This window comes from Pelodiscus sinensis, chromosome 13 (assembly GCF_049634645.1).
Source record: "Pelodiscus sinensis isolate JC-2024 chromosome 13, ASM4963464v1, whole genome shotgun sequence".
NCBI classification, from domain to species: Eukaryota; Metazoa; Chordata; order Testudines; family Trionychidae; genus Pelodiscus; species Pelodiscus sinensis.
Genome location: NC_134723.1, coordinates 1,005,259 through 1,023,563, shown reverse-complemented (window position 1 = coordinate 1,023,563; position 18,305 = coordinate 1,005,259). Strand labels below are relative to the sequence as shown.

Genomic DNA, 18,305 nt, shown 5'->3' with positions numbered 1-18,305 from the left:
CTCCCGCTCTGGGTTTGCATCTGAAGAGCTGATCGATTTGCAGGGTTTTCCATTGGGCCCAGCAGCCCCCAGTCAGCAACGGGCAGGGCACGGGGCAGAGTGAAATTCTCCAGCTTCTCCTCAGTCCCTGGCCGGACCTGCCCAAGGCCCTCTTCACCAAGCAGCCCTCTGAGCGAGCGGCACGTGGGTGGAGCAGGCAGCCCCCAGCTCTCCCTGCCACGCTGCCCCCAACTCGCTCCAGACAAGGGCTGAGCCAGAGACACGGGACTGGAGCGGAAACTCCCACCGAGTTGGGGGCTGCTCAGATTCGGGTTCTGCTCAACCCACAACAGCGAGAGGCCGGAGGGAGGCGGCTCAGACCCTGCCCTGGCGCTCGGGGGCTTTGCGCAGCGGGCGGGAGGGATCGCGAGCAGAGCTGCCAGCGTCTAAGGCAGAGCTCGTGGCAATCTGGCCTGGCCTCACCCTTTCTGTGGGCGGGGAGGGACGTGCTTTGGAGTCGGGACTTTTTGCCTCCTGACAGGAGAACGGGAGAAGTGACGGCTCCAACTGATGCGGCACAAGGCACTTCCACCCCGTTTCCTGTGATTGGGAGGCGCCTGCAGGAACCCAAGAGAAAGGGCCTTTTCTGGGACGTGAGCCCACAGCTGAGGGCGCCCAGGGCAGCAGCTGGCCTGCTCGATAGCTGGCGGGGACCTCGTGCATGCTCTCCGATACACGGGAGGCTGAGTCACCGCAGGGAGGCCCCTGGGGAAATACTCCCGCCCCAGCAGTCGCCGCACACCCCTCGCGCTCCTCCTCAGTTCAGAAGTCAGGAGGAGGAAGGAAAAGGCCTGCGACAGAACTGCCCATGGCCGAGTGGTGCTAGCGCAGGGCTTGGGGTGTCTTCATTGGGGGCTGCTTCGCTGGTCGCTGCCTGCCTGCACTCGGAGCGGAGCAGCGTGTGCAGCCAGCAGCGCGCACAGCAGGGAGGATGGCCAGCCAGCGGCACGGCCCTCGGAGGGAGCCCGAAATTGAGCTTTTTGTGAAGGTAAGTTCCAGAGACTCCGCGTGCCGGGCTCGCCGCGGGCAGGACAGCGCCCCATTGAACGCGCGGCTCCTAGACGAAGTTACCCGCAGGGGTTCTGGCAAGTGCTGTAGCATTGCCGAGCGCAGGGACTGTCCCATCCGCAGCTGTGAGTGGCACATACGGGCAGACAGACCCGCGTCTACGGGCGTGTGCACAGTGGCTGGAAATAAAATGTGTCAGGCCTGTGGGGGAATTCCCAGCCTCGGCTCTCCGAGTTCTGGGCACCCTCCTAGTTAGTGCCAAAGGAACCGGTGGGCTAGAAAGCTATCACGGGATCCAGTTCCTGTGGTGTGTTGCTGTGCTAGGCTGACATAGCTCGGACAGGCATGTGCCTTACAGACCCTGCTGCGGCATGGCCCTAGCCAGAGGAGATCCTAAACCAGAACACAGACAGTCAAAGCCAGCTTCTCTCAACGCTCTGGTTGCAAGCCAGGCTCTCTTTTCCTCTGCGTGTGTCCGCACTGCGGTGGAAGGCCGTTCTCCCCTCCGTTAAGTGCTTTGGAAGCCGTTTCCTTCAGGACATTTCAACTCCCCTCTTCAAAACATTCGTAAGAAAACTGCAGAAAGCAGCAAACAAACCTGAGAGCCTGAATTTCCAAATGACTGCAGAGCGCTTGCCTGCCACTGAATCCCCTGACCTGGCGTGTTACATTGATACGCCCTCCCAGGCACAGAGCCACACGGGAGCTCGTCTGGGGCGTTTTGACACAAACAGCAGATGCTCCAGATTTCAGGCAGCAAACAGTTGCGATGGTGCCTTGAAATGAGCCAGCAGGTTTTACTCTCCAGCGGTTACACCGACTCTGCCCACAGCAAGTAGCAGAGGGCGCCGCAGGCCCAGGCTAACGCCGGGGCGCAGGGTCTGTGCTCCTAGTGGCGGTGCATGGCGGCCCACAAGCAAGCTCCTCAGGGCCCGGGTAGACGAGAGTATCTGGCCCTCAGCTCTCACTGCCCGGGCCAGCGCGGCCGAGCCGAGCCGCTTGCCGAGAGCCAGGCCAGTGATGGTCTTTCCTTTGGTCAGAGCGGTTGGCCCAGGGAGTTTTGCCGATGCTGTTGGGCCCCTGCTGGTCCCTCCCCGCCTTAGGGAGAGGCAGGAAAATGACACACAAGATGGTTTCAAAACTGCATCTGAGCCAAGGGGCTTTTCTCAGAGACGGGGAACCGAAAACAAAGGCCTGCTCTGTACTTCCCCAACGCTCCCCCACGCTAGCAGCAGAAAGCCGTTCGGGGTAAACGAGCCGCCTCCCCGTGTTTAACCGTCCCGGCAGGCAGCACTGATGAAGCAGGGCCTGTCCAAAGGGGCGCGGACACGCACGGGCCCCAGTGGCAGCTGTAGGGACCCGGCTCCGCTCAGAGCCAGATCCTGCTCCCGGGCGAACACTGGAGAGGCCTCAGAATCAGAGAATCTGGCCCTAAATCCTGCCCCTGCTTTGGGCTGGGAGGGGGAGAGGAATCCCGGGAGGCGCTGAGCAGCCTGGCTCCAAGCCGCTCACAGGCCTGGGTTCTTGGTGCCTGCTCTGCTCATTGGCCCATAGGGCATGGCTGGGACGAGGCCGCTGCCCGATCACCCGCCTCTGCTAACGTTCCCAGAGGGGCAGTTCCCGGCACTCCACCGAGAGTGGCTTGGCCTGGCTTTTCCTCCTTGCAACGCCTGCACCCGCAGACGGGGAGATCCGCGCTGTGGCCGCTCTTTCTGTTCCCGAGGCCTGTGCGGGTGTGCCAGGCCTGCCAACACAGTCAGCGCCAGCCCCTGGCATGGCCCTGGGCGAGTCTTCCCTGCAACTCACTGGGCTTGGTCACACTCCTGTGCCCCACTGCAGCTGGCCTCCCTGTCTTCTGAGCCACTCCATGCTGTCAGGGAGCTGCAGGGAAGCTTGTCTCTGCTTGCGGGGGGACTGCATGTGAGCAGGGCAGGGGGGCAGCTCTGGGCACTGAGACTCTCTGGGTGTCTCATGGGCCAGGTTAGCAGAGATGGCCGAGGAAGCTGCTTGCCCTGGGGATCACATCTGCGGCTGCCACTAAGTCGGTCCTCACGCCCATTCAGCCTTGGCGTGTGCCATCCTTGCAGTGCCGCTTGCTTCGCAGCCGTGGAATTAGGAGAACACTCGCTCCTTGCAAACAGGGCACCAGAAATCAGTGGGCAACAACTTCCCGCTCTGTGGCCTGGCCTGCACCCAGATCCACCCTCCGGCACCGAAACGCTCCGCTTCCCATGATCAGCCAGCGCCCGCACTGTTACCTGCACCAATTTCTCTTTCCCTTCCACACTGCAGGGACACGCACCTCTACCCAGTTCCTAGGGCTCAAGGTGCAACCCTGTGATTTTACACACCCACCCTCACCCATTCCTAGGGCTCAGGGCACAACTCCCTGCCGGTTTTGCAGGATCTTTAGCCACTGAGAGAGCCTCACACAGTAACGTCCTTATCCTCTATTGATTGACAATTCCCAAGCTAGCAGAATGCACATGCTAAGCGCACAGGGTCGTGCTCACCAATCCTGGTACAGGCAGGCAGACTTCCCCCGCTGGCCAGGCAATATCAGTCTCTCTGGTCTTAGGCTGTGTCTGGGAGGTGAGTTCTTCTGTTCCAGGTCTTCCCCCTTCTTCTTCGTGTTCCTGGTCTTCTTCCAGCCTTGTCTTCCTTCCTTCTACTTCTGTTACTTCCGGGCCTCTTCTTCCTGGTCTCCTTTTTGAACCCTGGTTTATATAATGAAACCTGAGTCTTGCTTAGCTAGACCCTCACCAATTAGTTTAGTATAATTTTCCTAACCAATCCTAACAAAATGACCTAACCAATCCTACCCCACCACCTTCATTGATTTACACCTGGCAAAATTACTGATCCAGCAGACAGAAACCGTTACAAACCAGACCGAGATCACAGTCGAACAATAGGCCAGTGCAGTGACAATGCTCATAGGAGGAGGATTCCACACCATCCTCTGTGGAGAAGCAGTTTCTGGCCAGACAGAATGGTGGGACTCACGTTTCTTTACCCATCCTGAGATCTGTCTCTTTACCTGGTGACAGTGGGCGGCTGTCAGGGCAACGTCCCCTCCTCACAGCCTGGGGTGACACTTTTTAATACAATTTAGATGGAATTGTGAGGCTGTGACTCCAGACCTTACAGTAACGGCTGCTGCTCTTCAGTCTGGCTGCAGAAGGCGGCTCTGGTTCAGGCCTAGCACAGGCCTTCCAGCATGGCCACAGAAAAGCCAGATTGTTACAACGTGGGTTTGTGTTCGATTCGCTGCGGTAGCAAAGGGTCCGAGACAGGCCACCTAGCTCCCCAGCCTTCCAGCACCCAGCGGTCTGCAAAACGGCAGCTACTGCCTTGTAACGCAGCAAGCAGAACTCGGTGGGCGTCCAGTGGGTTTCCTCAGGCACCCGCCGAGAGGGGCGAGCCGCAGCGGCTGGGCAGCATGGACAAGGGCCCGCAGTCTGGGAGTCCTTGCCTTGAACTGAGCCATCCCAGCTCTCCTACAATGGCCTGGGCTGCTCAATCCAGAGCCCGGAGGTGCCTGTCTGTGTTTATTGATCAGGGCTTCCCGGGGAACGAGGGCTGGAACTGGGTCTGGAACGGCAGCCCCGGGGTTTGCCCAGCAGGCTTGCAATGTTCTTCATTTTTGTTGCCCTGGCTGAAGACCGAGTTTCGTTTTTACAAGGGGAATTGTTTGTCTGGCTCATGGAAAATCTGAGCCGCTGGGAATTTACGCCTTGGCCCTTTAAATCAGCAATGAACAGTGAAAAGAAAACAAACTACTGTTCTCCTGGAAAACATTCGTGCATTTCCCCCCACACCCTCCCTCTTGAGTTTTAGCTCCTGCTAGCAAGGGGCCTCCCTTCCTGTCCAATCCATTATCAAACTCCATCCTCCTTTTGTGCCTGCCTCCCCCACCGCTGCCACCAGCACTGAGTGCACTGGCTTTCCCCTCCCTCTCTCACTTCCTGCCTTAGAGCCCCTGACAACCCACCATCTAGAGACAGGCTTTCCAATCTGGCTGCAAGAGGCAGAGAGCTTCCGTATTGCCTTCCCCTCCGGCCCAGCTCCCCTCCCAGCAACAGGACCATACAGCCCTGGCCTAAAAACGCCTCACTCTGCTGGTGCTGGGTCATGATCCCAGCAGCCCCCCGCTCCGCTGGCGATCAGCACTGGGGCATGGCAGGCACTCAGGTACCATGGCAACAAGCTTGGTATCCAGAGCTAGATGATGTTCAGTCTTTCAGGGGCTTGCTGCCACGTTCGCTGGAGTCGGACTCCAAGGCCTCCCTGGCCCGGCCCGGGGCCCCGTGTCTGGTGGGTCCCTCATGACGCTGTAGGCTGGGGTGTGGTGTGAACTAAGGCCTCCGCCTTGCGCCCCACCTGGTGTATGTCAATGTCCGGGGCTGAGTCGTCGTGGGGATCATTCGCCAGGAGGTGGGATCTGCCCGGCGATCAGCACACGAGGCCTGGATCCCTGGCAGAGCTCTGCCCAGAATGGCCCTTCCCCAGGGCGGGGCTGGCTGTGCCCGGGGCTCCCCAGGGCCTCCCCTTCATCTTCCCATGCAATGTTGAGCAGCCGGGTGCCCAGCCTTGTGGGAAGGGATTCCCCAAACTCAGGAGCCGCTCTCTCCATGGCAGGCGCCGGGTCGCTGTGGAACGGGGTGGACTGGACCCTGACCCCTAACAAGCCCCCTTAGAAAACCTACCCCCAGGTTAATGTTGCAGCCTGGGCTCATACTGAGACAGCCTGGAAACGGGCCCTGGGCTTAGGGGAGAGCTCTCGGCACATCACACCACAACGCTGCCCTGAATGGAGAGAAAGGGACCTTTGAGGCTCTGGGCCTAGCCCCCCTGGGCTCCCAGCGGGACGTAGGGGCTCAGTGCCTTGGGGGATCTGGGCTTGACCGACCCTCCCCAGAGTCGCCTGGTGTGCTGGCCTGCCCGGGCGCCAAGCCGAGCGCAGCACGAGCCGGCTGGGGATCCATCTGGTGTCTCCTCCCGCAGGCGGGCCTGGACGGCGAGAACATCGGGAACTGCCCCTTCTGCCAGCGTCTCTTCATGGTGCTGTGGCTCAAAGGCGTGAAATTCAACGTGACCACGGTGGACATGACGCGGTAAGGACCCGGGGACCCCTGGCACCGGGCCCTCCCGAACACAGCACCGCGGCGGCACTCAGCGCTCCCCTTTGGCTGCGCGCACCAACCAAACCCCAGCGCCCCACGGCTCCTGGCTCTTCGCACGGCCCTTCAGACCCCCCTGCCCGCTGCCGGCCGTGGCAATGGATGGAGCTGACCAGTGTCCTTGCAGGCCATGCCCTGCTAGCAGCCCAGCAGTGGCCAAATTCTCCCCCCTGGCGCTCCCTCCGCCCTGCCGCCGAGCTCCCTGCAATGACCCAGGGTTTGCCAGCAGGGAGTCTGGGCCCAAAGCCAGGCCCCTGCACTGCCTGCAAACGGCCCAAGTGCCCAGGAAGAGCCGCCGAGGGCCCTGCAGCGCCAGAGCCGTGACGGGAACCCGAAGTGGCTGCATGTCGCAGGGCAGACTCGCCACCAGCTGGGTGCTCTGGGAATTAGCTCGTTGGCTCGAGCTGGCGTCTCCCCGTGTTCGCACTCTCCCCTCGTCTCCAGACCCACGGCGCCCCCTCAGGACACGGCCCTCCGGCGGGGGGGGGTGCTCCACTGTGCACTCCAGGGCCCTCCCCCCCCAGGGGCACCCCGTTCCCCTGTACCCCCCTTACCTCAGTGACCCACTGCCAGGCTAGATTCGGGGCAAACTGCCATCTGCAATGGCCACTGGCGAAGGGGCTGGACCTGCTGCCTTTGCCTCACCTGGCTGCTTCAGGCCCTTGCTTGGCCAGAGTCTCCCCAGCCCTGCTCCGCCTCCTGCTCTCATTCCAGGGCGGGAGCCCTTCTCTCTGCAGCCCCGCTGGGCCCTCAGCCCTTGCTAAGGGCTGGGCTTTTGCCCTTAAAGGGCCAGTGCCACCCTGCCCTTCTCCCACGGGCCACCCCCGACAGCTCCCAGGGGCCAGTGCTCACTGGATGCTCAGGGGAGAATTTGGCCCTTTCTCCAGGAGCCTCCATGGCTCTGGCTCCACAGCCCAGGCCCCGAGTCTGTCTCCGCACTGCCTGCTCCGCGCACTAGTCCGTCCTGCGCCACGGGGCTTGGAGGAGCAGGCGGGACAAACCCGGCAGGGCTGGGCAAAGGTTACGGCCTCTCGGTCCCTTTCCGCCCTGCCACGCCAGGCCCTGCGTGGTGGCTGCGCATGGTGGGGAGATGAGCGTGGGGCCCCGGTGTCTGTAAACACCGATTCCTTGCAGGAAACCCGAAGAGCTGAAGTCTCTGGCTCCAGGGACCAACCCTCCCTTCTTGCTGTTCAACAAGGAGCTGAAAACAGACTTCATGAAAATCGAGGAGTTCCTGGAGCAGACGCTGGCGCCGCCGAGGTATTTGTCAGCTCCTCTTTGCCCCCTGCAGCCAGGAGAGCAGAGCGGGCCGTGGCCCAGCGAGCAGAATGCAGAAGCCTGGGCCCCAGGCCCTAGCTCTGAGCAACAGGCCTGCACTGCCGCGCCCCGGGAAGAAGTGCGAGGGGCTTTTCCCGCGTGGGAGGCGGTTGTTTGAGGTTGCGCCCCCCACCCCTCCTTTATGAGCAGCGAGGAAGCGGCTTGGCCTGCAGATAACACAATGGGAGGAAATTCCCCTGCTGATCTCCGGCTGCAGGCGAAGAGGGGCCGGGGCTGCGGGGAGAGCGTGCAGCTGGGAGAGCCAGGAACCAGCTGCCATTAGTTCTGCAGCAAGGGCGGGGGAGGGATCTGGACCGTTTTCTGCTTGCTTGGCAAGGGGCCGCGAGCGCTCCAGCCCTGGGTTAGGCGCGCAGCCGAGCGGGGACCATGCGTTGCTCTTGGCTCCCGCGCCGCTGCCGCTGTGATAAACAGGAGACACCTGAGCGGGCGGGCCGGCTCCTCCCTCGGCCCGTCACCAGCTGCTCTAGCCGGCGGGGCTCTCGGCACGGAACCCAAGCGGCTCCGTGGGCAACGGGGAGCAGACGCCCAGCCTGGGTCTCCTGCTCCGGGCTGCCCGAGAACTCCCCGCGGCCTCGCCCGGCTCCGGGCCACGCGCGCCACAAGGCACGGCCGAGCCTGCTGGCAGCGGGCTGGCGGGAGCCCCGCTGAGTCCTGGGGCCAGAGCTGCAAGTGCGCTCAGCACACGGGGCACACGTTGGGGGCCAGGATCTTGGCGGGGGTCGAGCCCTCTGGCGGCCCCGGCCGCGGGGCCTGACCCTGGGAGCTAGCGGCCGAGGCGCGGCTGGGGGAGCATGCCCGCAGCGCCTGTGGGACACACCAACGCACAAGGCTCAGACCTTTCCCCAGGCCTCTGCTGAGCATGAGCCAGGCTCTGCTGTCCCTCCTGGCAGCCCCCGGCCCGCAGACGGGGTATGTGCGGCCCCGCTCAGCGCCCCCCTTGTGCCCGCAGTCCTGCCGCTCCGCTCCCAGCCAAGAGCGGAACGCTCCGTAGCCCCTCACATCGGCGCCAGGGGCAAATTCAGGCCCTGGGCCAGGAGTCCCACGGCCTCCCCATGGCCTGTGCCATCGTTCCAACAGGCTTCCCGCCCTAGTCGAGAGCCGCCCGCCTGGGGCTAGCCCGTCGTCTGCCCAGTCCCGCCGGGAAAGCTCAGGGGTGCCACTCAGACTGGGGGGAGGGGCGACCTGCATACTATGATGGGGGGTAGACAGGATAGCAGCTTCAGCAGTGTTCCTGAGCATGCTCAGTACGAGCCAAGCGGCACATTGGGGGGGAGCTATTCCATTCGACCCCCTCCACACACACATATCACCTTTCTAAGGCTGCTAAGGCACTGGAATCAGAGAAAAGATTAATAGAATCCTAGAACACGAGAACTGGAAGGGACCACGGGAGGTCGAGTCCAGTCCCTGCCCCATGGCAGGACCCAGCACCGTCTGGACCATCCTTGACAGGTGTTGTCCAACCTGCTCTTAAACATCTCCAGGGGTGGAGATCCCACAGCCCCCCCAGGCAATTGATTCCAGTGTTTAGCCACTCGGACAGGCAGGAATTTTTTCCTAATGTCCAACCTAAACCTCCCCTGCTGCAGTTTAAACCCCTCGCTTCTTGTCCTGTCCTCAGAGGCCAAGGAGAACAATTTTTATCCCTCTTCCTTGTGACACCCTTTTAGATACTTGAAACCTGCTGTCATGTTCCCTCTCAGTCTTCTCCTTTCCAAATTAAACAAGCCCAACTCCTTCAGCCTTCCCTCATCGCTCATGTTCTCTAGACCTTTCATCACTTTTGTTGTTCTTCTCTGGACCCTCTCCAATTTCTCCACATCTTTCTTGAAATGTGGTACCCAGAAGTGGACACAAGACTCCATCTGAGGCCTAACTAGTGCAGAGTAGAGCGGAAGAATGACTTCTCGTGTCCTGCTCACAACACTCCTGTGAATGCTGCCCAGAATCATGTTTGATTAAATCACGTAATTTAATTCTTGAGTTATGTTAGTGAGGAGTAACTAACGTTTCCTTAGTCTATTTTCCGGCACCATTCATGATTTTCTAGACCTCTAACATATCCCCCCCCCCCCCCCACTCTTTAGTCATTTCTTTTCCAAGCTGAAAAGACCCAGTCTTGTTAATTTCTCCCCATATGGAAGCTATTCCTTACCCCTCGGCATTTCTGTTGCCCTTTCTGTGCCTTCTCCAAATCCAACAGATCTTTTTTCAGATGAGGTGACCAGATCTCACACAGTATTCAAGATGTGGGCACACCATGACTTTATATAGAGGTAATACGACATTTTCTGTCTTATCTGTTCCTTACCTAGAGATTCCCAATATTCTGTTAGGTTTTTAGTTTTTACACCGCCACTGCTCATTGAGTGAATGTTTTCAGTGAATTAGCCATAAGGATTCCAAGATCTCTTCCCTGAGTGGTAACAGCGATTTTAGAGCCATCATTTTTGTATGTCTAGTTGGGATTATATTTTAATATGGGCATTACTTTGCACTCATCAACACTGAATTCTGTCTGCCTTAGTGTTTCCCAGTCACCCAGATCTGTGGGATCCATTTGTAACTCTTTGCAGTCGGCTTTGGATTTAACTATTTTGAATAATTTTGTCACATCTGCAAATGTTGCCACCTCGTGGCCTCGCCCTTTTCAGAGAACATTGAGAAGCTGAACAGGACTGGTCCAAATTCAAATCCCAGCAGCACAACACTCCTCGCTCTGTTTTCTCCTGTCTTTCAAGTGGCAAGCCCAGCAATGCTTTCATGATGCTCTAAGGACCCGTCAGTGACTGGACGCCTGGCCTGCTAGTCTTGATCACCTGCCCTTTCCTCTGCTTATAACAAACTCCCTGCCCCCAAGGCAAAGCTGCCTTGGAGCCGGGCCTGCATCCTGAAGCAGACCTCTAGTATGAAATCTAGGGATTCAAACTTTGGGCAGGGGGCCTATGGCCCCAGCCCCCCTGAATAGTGCCCTTGGGTAAGCTCAGCCAGGCCGATCCCCTGGGGAACCTTCTCTAGCTGCACCTGCTGCCAGCGGCGCTGCCTTTTCTCAGCTCCGGGGCCTGTTAGTGGCCAACCGGCCACCTGGCCACTAATGGCCTGCAGGTGGGCTCTGAGGAGGCTGCTCTCCTTAGAGCGGCGCACAGGAAAACCTGCTCCAATGCTTGGGTGTGGCTGCAGACCCACCCCCTGCTGGGAGAGGTTTGGGGATGGGGCAGGAGGAGGCTTGTGTGCTACAACCAGAGCTAGCCAGGTCAGAGCCAGCTTGGGTCTGTCTAGAGGGGCTGCGGTCCCCCTGTGGCTGCAGTGTGGACAGACCCTCAGTCTGGGAACCCCCCCAGGGCCAGGGCAGGGCCCAACCCAGCAGCTGGGTGTGCGAGGCAGACTGGGATCCGCAAAGGGCGTGGATCCCCATCCCCTCCTGGGCCAGCTCCGCTGTCCCCTGGGCAGGACGCTGGAGGAGGCTGAGCGCGGCAGGGCCCAGGGCGTGTGGGCGGTGGAGTCCCCAGCCAGTGGAGCAGAGCAGCAGTGAATTCTGCTTTTATCTGCAATTATCTGTTTGAGGTACCCTCACCTGAGCCCCAAATACAAGGAGTCCTTCGACGTGGGCAGCGACATCTTCGCCAAGTTCTCGGCCTACATCAAGAACCCTCACAAGGAGGCGAACGAGAGTAAGAGCCCCGGGCCGGGCACGGGTGTCTGTCCTCGCCAGTCGGCGCTGGCAAAGCCGAGGAGCAAAGCAGCCCCCTCAGCCGGGGGCGGGGGAGGGCGTCTCAGCCGCTCAGGCCGTGGATGTGGGGATGTCAGTGCCCGGGGGGTGCAGGCCTCCGGGGGAGGGAGAGGGGGCGGGGGCAGGGTGCCTCAGCAGCAGCGTTAGCAGCAGGATCTGCTCCTTGTGAGGGCATCCGGTGGGGCAGGCGTCCCCGCTGTCTCCCACCCTGCACCGGGCCAGAGGCCTCGCCCGGCCCCCCGGGAGGCTCACAAGCCGTAGCTTGTCCTGCCCGCGCCTGGAAGCTGCGCAGCATCGGGGAACGTGGCCCCGGCGGTGCCGGCAGCGAGCCGAGCCCCACACCTCCCACACAGTTCTGGCACACACTGCGGGCCGTGCGCCAGGCCCGCGGGTCCAGCTTGGGGAGGCGGCTACCACCATTCAGCCCAGCCCCCTGCTCCGAGAGGTGGCAGCTGCCCCGGGGCGCTCCACCGCTAGAGCTCTTTGGGAGGTGCCAAAGGCTCCATCCCGGAGTTACTCCACCGAAACCCTGACCCGGGCGCGCGGGAAACCCCCCGGCGTGTCTGGCTCAGCCCCTCGGCCTTGTCTGCTGGGCGGGGGCAGGGAGCCTGGCTCTGCCCACGCGCTGGGGCAGGTGCGTTATCTGACGCCGGGGCCCGACGGCGCGCTCCGCCCCAGGGAGCCGCTACCGCGAGCGGGGGCGTCGTGCCGCTGGCAGGCGAGAGCGGAGACCGCGCGGGGTTTCCTCTGACACGGTGGCTTCTCCCCGGGGGCAGGTTTTGAGAGGGCTTTGCTGAGGGAGTTCAGACGCCTGGACATCTACCTGAACAGCCCACTCCCCGAGGAGATCGAGCAGGACAGCCGCGAGGAAGTGCCGGTTTCCAGCCGCAAGTTCCTAGACGGAAACAGGCTGACGTTAGCCGACTGCAACCTGCTGCCCAAGCTGCACATCATCAAAGTAAAGCCCCGAGCTCCAGGGGCCAGGCTCACCGGGCAGGCCAGGGAGGGCAAGGGCCTGCGGGAGTGGGACTTGGGCTCCTAAGTCACTTAGGCCTCCGGCCTCAATTGAGACCAATGTCGGTTAGGCACCGAGGGTCTGAGAATCCCTCCCCCGTCAGCACAGGGCCCTGGGCCCTCCAGCTAGAGACCAGAGCCAGCTGAGACACCGTCCAAGTCCTGCTCACAATGGCCTGACTCAGGCCTGGCTGTGTCACCCCTTTGGGCTGGCCTCCTGCTGCGCCGCAGGGGCGGTTAGCTGAACAGAGGGCTGGAGCGGCAGGCTGACATGGCTGAGCTGGGGCTGAGCAGCAGACGGGTGCATTTCACCCCAAGGCGCGTGAAGGACGTTCCCCTGCTCCAGGGATCTAAAGCTAACCCGGCAAACACTGGAGAGAAACCTGTCGGGACCCTCCCCCCCCCCCCACGGCCCCGGCTCTTTCGTGGCCAGCTCTCCAAGGCCCTGTCCCCCGCCAGGCCGGCACAGTGGTACCTTCTTCCCTGGGAGCTCTGAGGTTACTCTCAGGGGGGCAGAGCCAACAGCCCGGCGGGACCCGTGGCAGGCGGCTGAGCCCAACATGGGGACGGCAGCCGAGCGGGACCCAGGGCAGAGGCGGAAACCCCAGGCGGGGAACAGCGGGGTCAGCAACCCGAACCCTGAGAGGCAGGGCCGTGTGGCTGGGATGCCCCAAAGCTGGGGGCTGCAGCACCCCCTAGGCCCTGCTCCTGCAGCTCTGAATCAGTGTGCAGCGAGCGCGGACAGGCCTGGGCCACGCTCAGACTGAGCTGTGGGGCGGGGAGCCAGCAGGGACGGGGGCGTTTTGGGGAGCTCGGTGGCTTCCCTGTTTCACGACTTCTGCACCTGCGCCTGTGGCCTGCCTTGACCAGCCTGCGGGGGGCAGCCGGGCCTTCCAAAGCGAGCGGCCCAGCCCGCTGCCCGGGCGTGGACCTGGGGGCGCTGGGCACCAGGATGCTGCAGAGGAGCCCAGGAACGGAGGCTGTTTGTAACGCTGCCGGGTGCTAGTCCCAGCGCCCGGTTCTGCTCTCGGCTCCCGCTGATCGTGGGCTCAATACACCTGAACGCTGCTGTGCAGAAGCAAAATGCCACTTTTAACCATCTTCCTTGACATGAGGCCAGCACCGAGGGTTTCTGTACCTGCTCAAAAGCAGGTTAAACTTCCCCTGTAGCTGCATTTAGCCCAGCCCTGTGTCTGTGGGTAGGGAGGGGTGTCTGCGGCTACCTGTCCCTGTACTGCCAGCTCCAGAGGTGTGGGGCTGACTGGTCAGCTCATAGCTCAACCAGGGATTTCCCTACACCCCCCTGGGGGCGTATACCCCCTGAATTTCCCCTACAGCCCCCCCAGTTCTGTGAACGATGGTGCCATACAGCCCACCTTCACCCTCACGGTGTCACCCCTCATCGGCCCTGACACCCCCCCGTAAATTCGAACACCCCCCATTTCAATTCCTGGGGAGGCACAGAGATTAGCTGAGTTACCCAAGCTCACGCAGGAGCCACTGGCGGGGCTAGGCAGCGAATGCCGAGTTGGGGCAGGCCAGACCAGTGCCTCGAGCACGCAGGCTGGGGGCCTCCAGCTCCGCAGGGCAGGATCCCAAGGAACAGTCACCAGCGTTTTCTCCCCCGCCCAGGTTGCTGCCAAGAAGTACCGGGACTTCGAGATCCCGGCGGAAATGACGGGCGTCTGGCGCTACCTGCACAACGCCTACTCCCGCGACGAGTTCAGCCACACGTGCCCCGCCCCCGAGGAGATCGAGCGCACCTACGCCAGCGTAGCCAAGAAGATGACCTAGGGGCAGCCAAGCGAGCCGCTGGCTGGAGCCCCTTCTCCTGGAGAGCTGCCGCCTTCTGCATGGCCAGGCCAGGAGCACAGCCCGGTCCTGGCACCTGGCGGAACCTTTCCGGTGTGCTAGGAACAGCCTGTCAGAAACCAGCCCCGCGCTTCCGGCTGCTGCATCTCCGCGCCTGCTGTGGCTGCGCCCGCGTGGACACTGCCCCGGGAGGCAGCTGCTTCCCCCTCCCGAGAGGCGAGGGCTCCCAGCCTGCGAGTGGGACCCCGGCGCCTGCCTGGTGGAGCGGAGGGAGGTCCTACAGCCCAGCCACGGGGTCAGCTGGCCCGTGTGACGCGGGGCACGGACCCGCGCTGAGCCCAAGGCGTCTGGAAGGCACATGACGAGAACCCCACTGCGCCGGCGGGTTGGGGCCTCTCGGCGAGGCTCTGGAGACGCGCCATCCACTTGCTTCGGAGGCTCGGCGGCCCGGGGTGCAAGGCTGGGGTGGCTGGGGGCTGGGACCCAGGTGTCCAGCACGGCCGGCTCTGCAAGCCACAACATGCTGGCACACGCACCGAGCTGCCCCTCCTCCTCCGCCAGGTCCCCCGTCCTCGGCAGAGCGCCCTGGTCACACGCTCAAAGCCGCGATCAGCGTGGCAAGCCTTCCACGGGCCTGCCCTGCCTTAGTGCTGCAGCACGCGCAGGGCAGCGGGTGGAACGGCCCCCGGCCCGCCCCGGCTGTGCCCGCCGCCGGCCACCCAGGGAGGACAAAATTCATTTCCCGTCTAAAACGAAGGGTGCACAGCACATGGTGCCAAACCGGCGCGCCCAGGCCCACGTCTGCTGACCAGCAGCCCCGGCGCGGCCCGGCGCCCCACGTGAGCACAGAGCGACTCAGGAAGCAGAACCACCCTCCCTCCAGCCTTGCCAGCTCGGGGCAGAGTCCAGGAGGCCGCTGGCCGAGGCTTGCAGGAAGGGCCTGTCCAGGGCTTGCCAGCTCTGCCCCTTCCTACCCTGCTCCCATCCAGCGTCGCCACCCTTGGCGTGAACTGGCCACCGAGCAGGGCCCGCAGGATGCTGGAGACACTGCATGACCACGCTCCCCTCCTCCGCCGGATTGGTGCCAGCGCGGCTCCTCCCCTGCTCTGAGCCTAGGAGCCTGGTACCCCCCGCCAGCACTCTGCAATGCACTGTCCTGCCGGAGCCTGCTGAGCCGCGTGTGCACGGGGGGGGGCAGAAGCCCCTGGCCGGCACCCCCGGCCCTTCACCACAAGGCACCGTGCAAGCCGCTTCAGAGCGAGGTTCGGGTTTCCCGTGATACTCGACTGTCACCACCCGGCCCCAGGCCGCCGGCCCGGGATGCTGAGAGCCCCCGAAGGCTGCCAAGCAAGGAAAGGGGGGGGAGGGGCCTGCTGGGAACGTGGGGCAGGGATGAGTAATTGCCCTTCTCAAATAAACATAACGCCCTCCACTGGCCGTGCTGTCCCTGGGGCGGGCTGGTCCCAACACGCTGTACAGATGAGGGGCCCTGCCCCCCCCTGCAATGCAGCCCGCTCTGGGATGGCACACATCACCTGTTCTGCACCCCTCTTCTACGGAGCAGTGTCACATGTCCAGGACTCCAGGGACTCCCCGTGCAGCATGGGGGAAGCCAAATGCCCTAGCAACCACGGGGGCATCCTGCAGGCTGTTGCTCCCTGCCATAGGAAGGAGGCAGGCCCAGGAGCAGGGTGGGGCCCTGGCTCTCTGGGGGCGTCGTACAGATCATGCCAAGCCTGGGCACCGCTGAGGGCGTCTGCTGACGGCGAATTGCTCAAAACCAGGGTTCCTTACAGCCCCTTGTGATGGCACGTTGGGGTTTTCCCGTCTCCTGCACCCCCGTAGTGGCATGGACAGACTCCCCCAGCCAGTAGAACAGAGGGAGTTTATTGCTTCTCCAGGATACAGCACAGCACAGATGGAATCTGGTAACAAGGCAGGCCTAGGATGCCTCAGCCCCTCTTGAGATGGGGGAGCCTGGGCCCCTAAATCCCAGCCCGTTGCCTAGGCTGCTTCCTCCATGATCCCAGCCAGAAACCTCCCTAACTCCCTCACTTCCAGCCCTGCCCCCAGCCAGGGCTCCACTCCCCTTCTCCCCATTGTTCCGCTCCCTGGGGGGTAGCTGGTCAGACAGGTTTGGAGCCCCCTTGCATAGTGACTCATCCCCTGCCCTGCTGGGCCGTGCTGCAGCCAGCAGCCAGTGGGGGTCACCCACAGCCCACCGCCCAGCACAGCAACCAGCAAGGTACCCCCACTACATCACAGCCCTGACTGGAGACCTTTCACAAATAGGCCACAAACCAGTGACACCGAGCGCTCCAACTGCCAATCCGGCCAGCCAGAAGCCTCACGAGCAAACCCCTCGGACACCCCAGCTCTCCCTGCGCCCCAATCAGCCCCGGGCCTGCCCACAGGGGAGGGTTCTAGAACCCAGCGCACCTCCCCCCAACGGGTCCTCCCAGTCCAAGAAACCAGCTACCGATCCCCGGTCAATGTACACTTCAGATCTCACCCACAAGAGCCCGCTGGGCCCGTCCTGTAGAACCTAAAATCGAAAGCTCATTAACAAGAGAAAGGAACGGGGGCAAGTGAGGCTGTTGCGGAGAACGCGTCACACTCGCCAGTCCCACGTTCCTGCTGCAGGCTCTAGCAGAGATGTTAAACTGCCAGCGTAGCAGGCTCTGGTTACACCCGACATCAGGACGGGTTGGCAGCCCTCCCCGGCTCTGCCCCTCGCAAGGCTGCCTCGGGGCTCAGGAGCAGGACTGCAGGCCAGATGGAGACGCCAGGCTGGAGCGGGTCACACGGGCGAGTGACCAGTCTGTGTTCCACACGCCGGCAGCCCTCGTGCCCTGGCCGGCCTGCAGGCGCTCAGACGCAGCCCTCAGGTGTGTGTTGGCCCCTCCCAGAGCCAGTGTCCATGCAGCAGGGCTAGTTTGCCCAGCCAGTCACTGACCATCCCTCCTCACTACAGGCAGCCCAGGCCCATGGCTCCCTCCCAGCCAGAGCGCGCACCCCGCGCCAGCCCAGCGCCCCTAGGCAGAACTCCACATGCAGACGTCACACGCGCGTCAGACCCCGACTCAGCAGAGCATCAGCTGCTGTTTGGCCCTCGCACGGCCCCCTTGGTACAGCGTTCGGGGCAGCCCCCTTCCCCCTGTGGGCACACCAGTGAGCTTCCTGCTCCCTTTACACTCCAGTCGTGTGCAGGTGCACGGCCCTGCCCGCGCGGGAACACGGCCAGGCGCTCGGTCTTAGCCCTGCCCGCAGCTTGGTGCCCACGTCCCCGGGAGGAGCCGAGAGCGGGCAGCGCACTTCCTGCTGCTCAGCCATTTCTGCCCCAGGTGCTTGGCCACAGAGGGACATGCTGCACTTAGGCTGCTGTTCCGTGGCTGGCGCCTCCGTGGCCACAGAGCGGCTCATGCTGTGCCAGTCGGTACATGGGCGCCGGAAACCTGTGCTTTGCAATGGCGCGACCGTTCGGTATTCTCCCTCTAAATCGCCCACTGCTCCGGGAGCGGGGCAGGTCGTGCTTTCGCCTCCTGGCCTCCGCTCGGGCTGCCCAGCCCACAACACGCTCCTTTGTCTGCAGTTTGCCACGCGCTGCGCGGGGGGCAGCCCTTCAGGAGTCCTCCTGCAGAGCAGCACCTCAGCGCCATGCAGTGGAATTCACCCCACAGGGGCCTTTAAAGGGACCAGATCCCTGACCACATGCTGCAGGAGATGTGACTCCAGTGGTTTGTGTGCATGCAGTGGCAGGGGAACACGTCCCTGGCACTGTTACCTATACTTCAACATGGACCATTTCATCTGAGCAGTTGCCCTGTTCTGTCCCTCAGTTACCCTCTTACAGACACTCTCCTCTGCCCCAGCAAGTCCTGGTTACGTTCCGGCTATTTCCAAGGCAGCGCAGGCTCTGCCATGGCGGCGGGAGGGGGACGAAGGCAGGCGAGGAAGGGCACGCACGTCCGAGGGGAAGGGCTTGCTGGCTCTCCCGGTGGAGACGTCCCAAGGGCTGGTGACACAGTACTTCTGGGAGCAGGCTGGGACGAGGAGAGGAGAAGGGTGGCAGCCGACGGGAGGGGCAGCCGAGCTGAGCCACGTGGCTGCCGGGAGCGAGCTGGGCATCCATCACTCCCTGGCAGCCAGCTCTGAACCAGGCAGGCAGGGCTCCCTGGGAG

General features: G+C 62.6%; 1 protein-coding gene across 1 annotated transcript; it reads left to right on the top strand.

The window, feature by feature from the left end:
- The first annotated feature begins 509 nt into the window (after positions 1-509).
- CLIC2 (chloride intracellular channel 2) lies at positions 510-15,556 on the top strand. The gene is made up of 6 exons (XM_075941276.1): positions 510-1,027; positions 6,055-6,164; positions 7,365-7,490; positions 11,133-11,239; positions 12,075-12,256; positions 13,945-15,556. The coding sequence occupies exons 1-6, from the start codon at positions 971-973 to the stop codon at positions 14,104-14,106; spliced, it is 744 nt and encodes a 247-aa protein (XP_075797391.1). The 5' UTR covers positions 510-970; the 3' UTR covers positions 14,107-15,556.
- The last annotated feature ends 2,749 nt before the right edge of the window (positions 15,557-18,305 follow it).

Bases quoted from the DNA above. Each gene is read 5' to 3' on its own strand.
- CLIC2 (XM_075941276.1), top strand. From the start codon at position 971: ATGGCCAGCCAGCGGCACGGCCCTCGGAGGGAGCCCGAAATTGAGCTT. The intron at 1,028-6,054 runs GTAAGTTCCAGA...CTCCTCCCGCAG, and splicing joins AAATTGAGCTTTTTGTGAAG to GCGGGCCTGGACGGCGAGAA. The intron at 7,491-11,132 runs GTATTTGTCAGC...TATCTGTTTGAG, and splicing joins CAGACGCTGGCGCCGCCGAG to GTACCCTCACCTGAGCCCCA.